At 34.1% G+C, this 3,725-nt stretch overlaps 1 protein-coding gene across 1 annotated transcript; it reads left to right on the top strand.

The window, feature by feature from the left end:
- The first annotated feature begins 725 nt into the window (after positions 1-725).
- Positions 726-3,289, top strand: LOC128161488 (protein draper-like). The gene is made up of 3 exons (XM_052824775.1): positions 726-994; positions 2,518-2,658; positions 3,051-3,289. The coding sequence occupies exons 1-3, from the start codon at positions 793-795 to the stop codon at positions 3,212-3,214; spliced, it is 507 nt and encodes a 168-aa protein (XP_052680735.1). The 5' UTR covers positions 726-792; the 3' UTR covers positions 3,215-3,289.
- The last annotated feature ends 436 nt before the right edge of the window (positions 3,290-3,725 follow it).

The raw sequence follows: 3,725 nt of genomic DNA, 5'->3' as shown, positions 1-3,725 counted from the left end.
GGATAACACTCAATATCACCTATACATATCGATAAAAAAAGTTTTGGGTGAGGTATTACTAGTTATTCAATTACAATAGTCGGTTTATCAGCATCAGTTATACAAATACTTTCTACCCTGAGCGGCATCTAATATACACATGCAATTTTCTATGAGCAAATGTATAAACATCTATTTAAACACTTCTATATCATATCTATAAAATAATTGTATTCGGAAATCATTACGTCAAATAGGTTCGAACATACCTTGAGACCAAAGAGAGCAATATCATTTTTCCAAGTTATCATTTTTAAGTTTGCATGTGTAAACGACGCACAAAAATTTGGTGTAAATCCACACTTGCAGTTGTTGCTCAACACAAATTATATTCTATCTAACCCTCTCTCACACTTTTGTTGGCTTATGGGATTTTTCACGCTTCATGCTACCAACCAAAATATTCATTTGTTTCAGTTCCTTGAATTGATGTCGATGCCGAGTTAGCTTTCTATATAGTAGAGTGTGTTATGAATAGAAAAAATATAGCCTGAATATCTAACAAAACCGTCGATTCGTGTCGGTGTTAAACCTAATATTACCTGGACATTCCTATTGGGTTTCCAATTCGGGGTTTGGTAAGGAAATGCGTGCGCATTATTTGTTAACGAGGTAGGGTGGATTGCGGTACAAAAAAAAAACAGTTTGTCATGACAAAGCTACTGCTATAAAAGGGCCATGTACAGCACGATAGGCAGGCACATCGGCATCCGATCGTCTTGAGGCAAGTTGTCATCCAGAGAGAAAAAAAATATGGAAGGGCTACGACTGTTTTTACTTTTTGCAGTACTTTGCGTACAAGCCAAATATTCTTTGGCTTTCAAAGATTGCACTGCTGATGCCAATTGTCCCGATAATGCGAAATGCGTAACTTCCAAGTGTAAATGCGACGCCGGCTTCGAGCTCCTGGATCTGCCCTACACTGCGGCTTCTGAGGCAGTGCCTGCTTGCAGAGGTACGTTGTGAGCAATTGATATGATAAGCAATGGGTAATCTTAAGACGGCTAAATATATAGCCATGCTTATTTATTTGGGTATATCTACCTCCTGTAGATGAAAAGCTCTGCATAAAAATATAGGCAAATGTCCATATTTTAATGCCATAATGAATTTAAAAAATCAATTATAAAAGTTTAAGGTAGATTTGTCGGGTACTTGCCGATTACTCGGCCTCTTTAATTAGGTGTGATCAATTTAATTTGTTGTACAAAACTTAATTATTTTACGCGCTTACTTAATCAATTACATGATTTTACCTTTTTGTATCAAATTGCAGCAAATTAAAATCGCAAGCGCCGACCTATTGCTGTTATTTCATATAACGAACGACTGTCAAAATTAAAAAAAAAAAAGCGAAATTTTAAAATTCGGGAGCGAAAGTTCTTGCGTTTTAACACGGATGTTTATTGCTTGCCTTTCATTAGGAATATAAACTTTCGCATTAGGTGTAGTTATGATTACTGTAACTGTAGCCTACATATTCTAACGGTTGTCTTTTTCGTCACCTATTGGTCATTTAATTAAAAAAAACCATTATGATATACAACAAAAACCATTTAAAAACGATATAAGGCAAAAAAAAAAAAAAAATGCACGGCTAGCTGCTTGATAATGTTCAATCATTTACCCGACATGTCACTCCGTAATATACGGAGAGAGATAATAACGAATTTTCACAAGGAAAGAATAAGCCAACGGGTTTATTTACATTTGTTTTATTGGTAACTTAAGTCTTGGTAGGTTTGCTCAGAGGTAAAAGAAATGGCTCTCTACGCCAAATGCCCTGGGCTCGAGACCAAAGTCAGACTCGACTTTTCCCTATCCCCCTGTAAAATACGGAAATTTAGTATTAATAGTTAGTATGAAGTCCTGACATATTTCTCTGTATAGTTGATCAAATGTGGACCATTTTCATCCTGGTAGTCATGTTGTTTGCAGTGATAGTCCCCGTCTTCTAACCTGACAAGAAAGAAAGTTTTGAATATGACAAATATTGACAATTCTCTCGTAAATGAGAATCGGTATTAATGTTAAAACTCAGAGCTACATGTATTTTATGAATACGAATGATGAAGCAAAATATGATGCAAAAAAAAAATAAATAATAATCATAATCTTGGGGGAGAACTCATCATGCTTCGTAAATTATATATCATAAATAACCTTATTATTTCTTATCATTGTGAAAAACATTATCATATTTACATCTACTGTGAATATGATAAATTTTAGATAAATTATATATAAAATGTCCATATTGAATAACAAAATACAACTAAATGATAAAAGCCCCAGGGTTTTCTAAAAAAAAAATTTTGCACAAAGGTAAAACATAATTTATTTCCGGTATCCTTTATATTAAGCGATTAAGCCTGTAGAGCTTAAAGGTTGTGAAAAAAAAAATGAACTCGTTCGATAAATATTCTTTACATTCATAAGAAAGAAGTTTGTCATGTACCTCTTTGTAAAAATTTTCAGATTTGGGAGTTTGTAGTGAAACTGACAATTCCAAGACTGACTGTGGAACAAACGGACACTGCATCACATACGTGGACGATTATGGAGCAGTTAAAACTGTCTGTAAATGCAAGCCTGGCTACTATGGCGTCAACTGTGACAGTAAGCGAAATCTAGAGATTATAACTAAAACACTGCATCTTTCATGTTATTTTTTTGTTTTTGAAAATGCAAATTTGAATATATATTTGACATCTATAAAGTTTTCGTCTTGCATCAAAATTGAAAACACGGCAAAGAATGCATTTGGTGACAAAAAGTCACTGTAATAGTCAGAAAGCCTATGTAAAAAAAATGGCGCTTTTTAAAAAAAAGTTATTTGCTACATTATTCTATTTAATAAAATAATAAAATCAAAATAAAGCGTTCAGATAGACATTTCTAAAAATAGTTTAATTTATTACACCTCAAAATAAAGCGATCCGTAAGAAATTATAGAAACCGTTTTCACCTTAAAGATGATTTATCTCGCAGCTAAAATTTTTCAATTTCAGAAACTACACCGGTTTATACCACACCAACAACCAGTCCCCCATACGTGACCACTACAAGGAAAACGGTCAACTTCGGGGCCATCATCCCAGCCATTGGAGGGGGGGTCCTCCTGCTGGCTCTACTCGCGGGAGGTGCTGCTGCCCTGACTTCCTCATCTGGATAAAAACCACTCCACATTGATCCTCCACCAACTGAACGAATGTTCTTTTCTGTCAATGAAATTTAATAAATCACGAGATGAAAAAAAATCATATATGTTCTTTTCTTTCTGGCAGTAAACAGGCATTTGATTTTAAAGGAGTTATTAAATATCTGTGCAATATGTTTTCGATGACTTAATATAGGAAAAAAGGTTTTGATTGTGAGATAGGTTAAGGTATTGAATGGTCAATGGCATTAAAGGGGCATGGTCGCGATTTTCATCAAATTTTGTTTTTCTGTTTATATTGTTTACAATGCTTTAGTGAAGCATTTCTAATGAACAATCAAAATTTGGGTGTCAGTCGTATAGTTTTAAGCAAGATGCAGTGCTTACAATTCTTTGTTATGTAAACAAGGCTCATGGCATGTTTTTGTTAACATTAATTCCATATACCGGCATAGGTTCTTCTTTAAGCTGACTTAATCAATCTGCTGATTCGTACTGATCATAAAGTAAAGTATAAAGTATATTT

This window comes from Crassostrea angulata, chromosome 8 (assembly GCF_025612915.1).
Source record: "Crassostrea angulata isolate pt1a10 chromosome 8, ASM2561291v2, whole genome shotgun sequence".
Lineage (NCBI taxonomy): Eukaryota > Metazoa > Mollusca > Bivalvia > Ostreida > Ostreidae > Magallana > Magallana angulata.
This window is presented reverse-complemented; position numbering and strand designations above follow the sequence as displayed.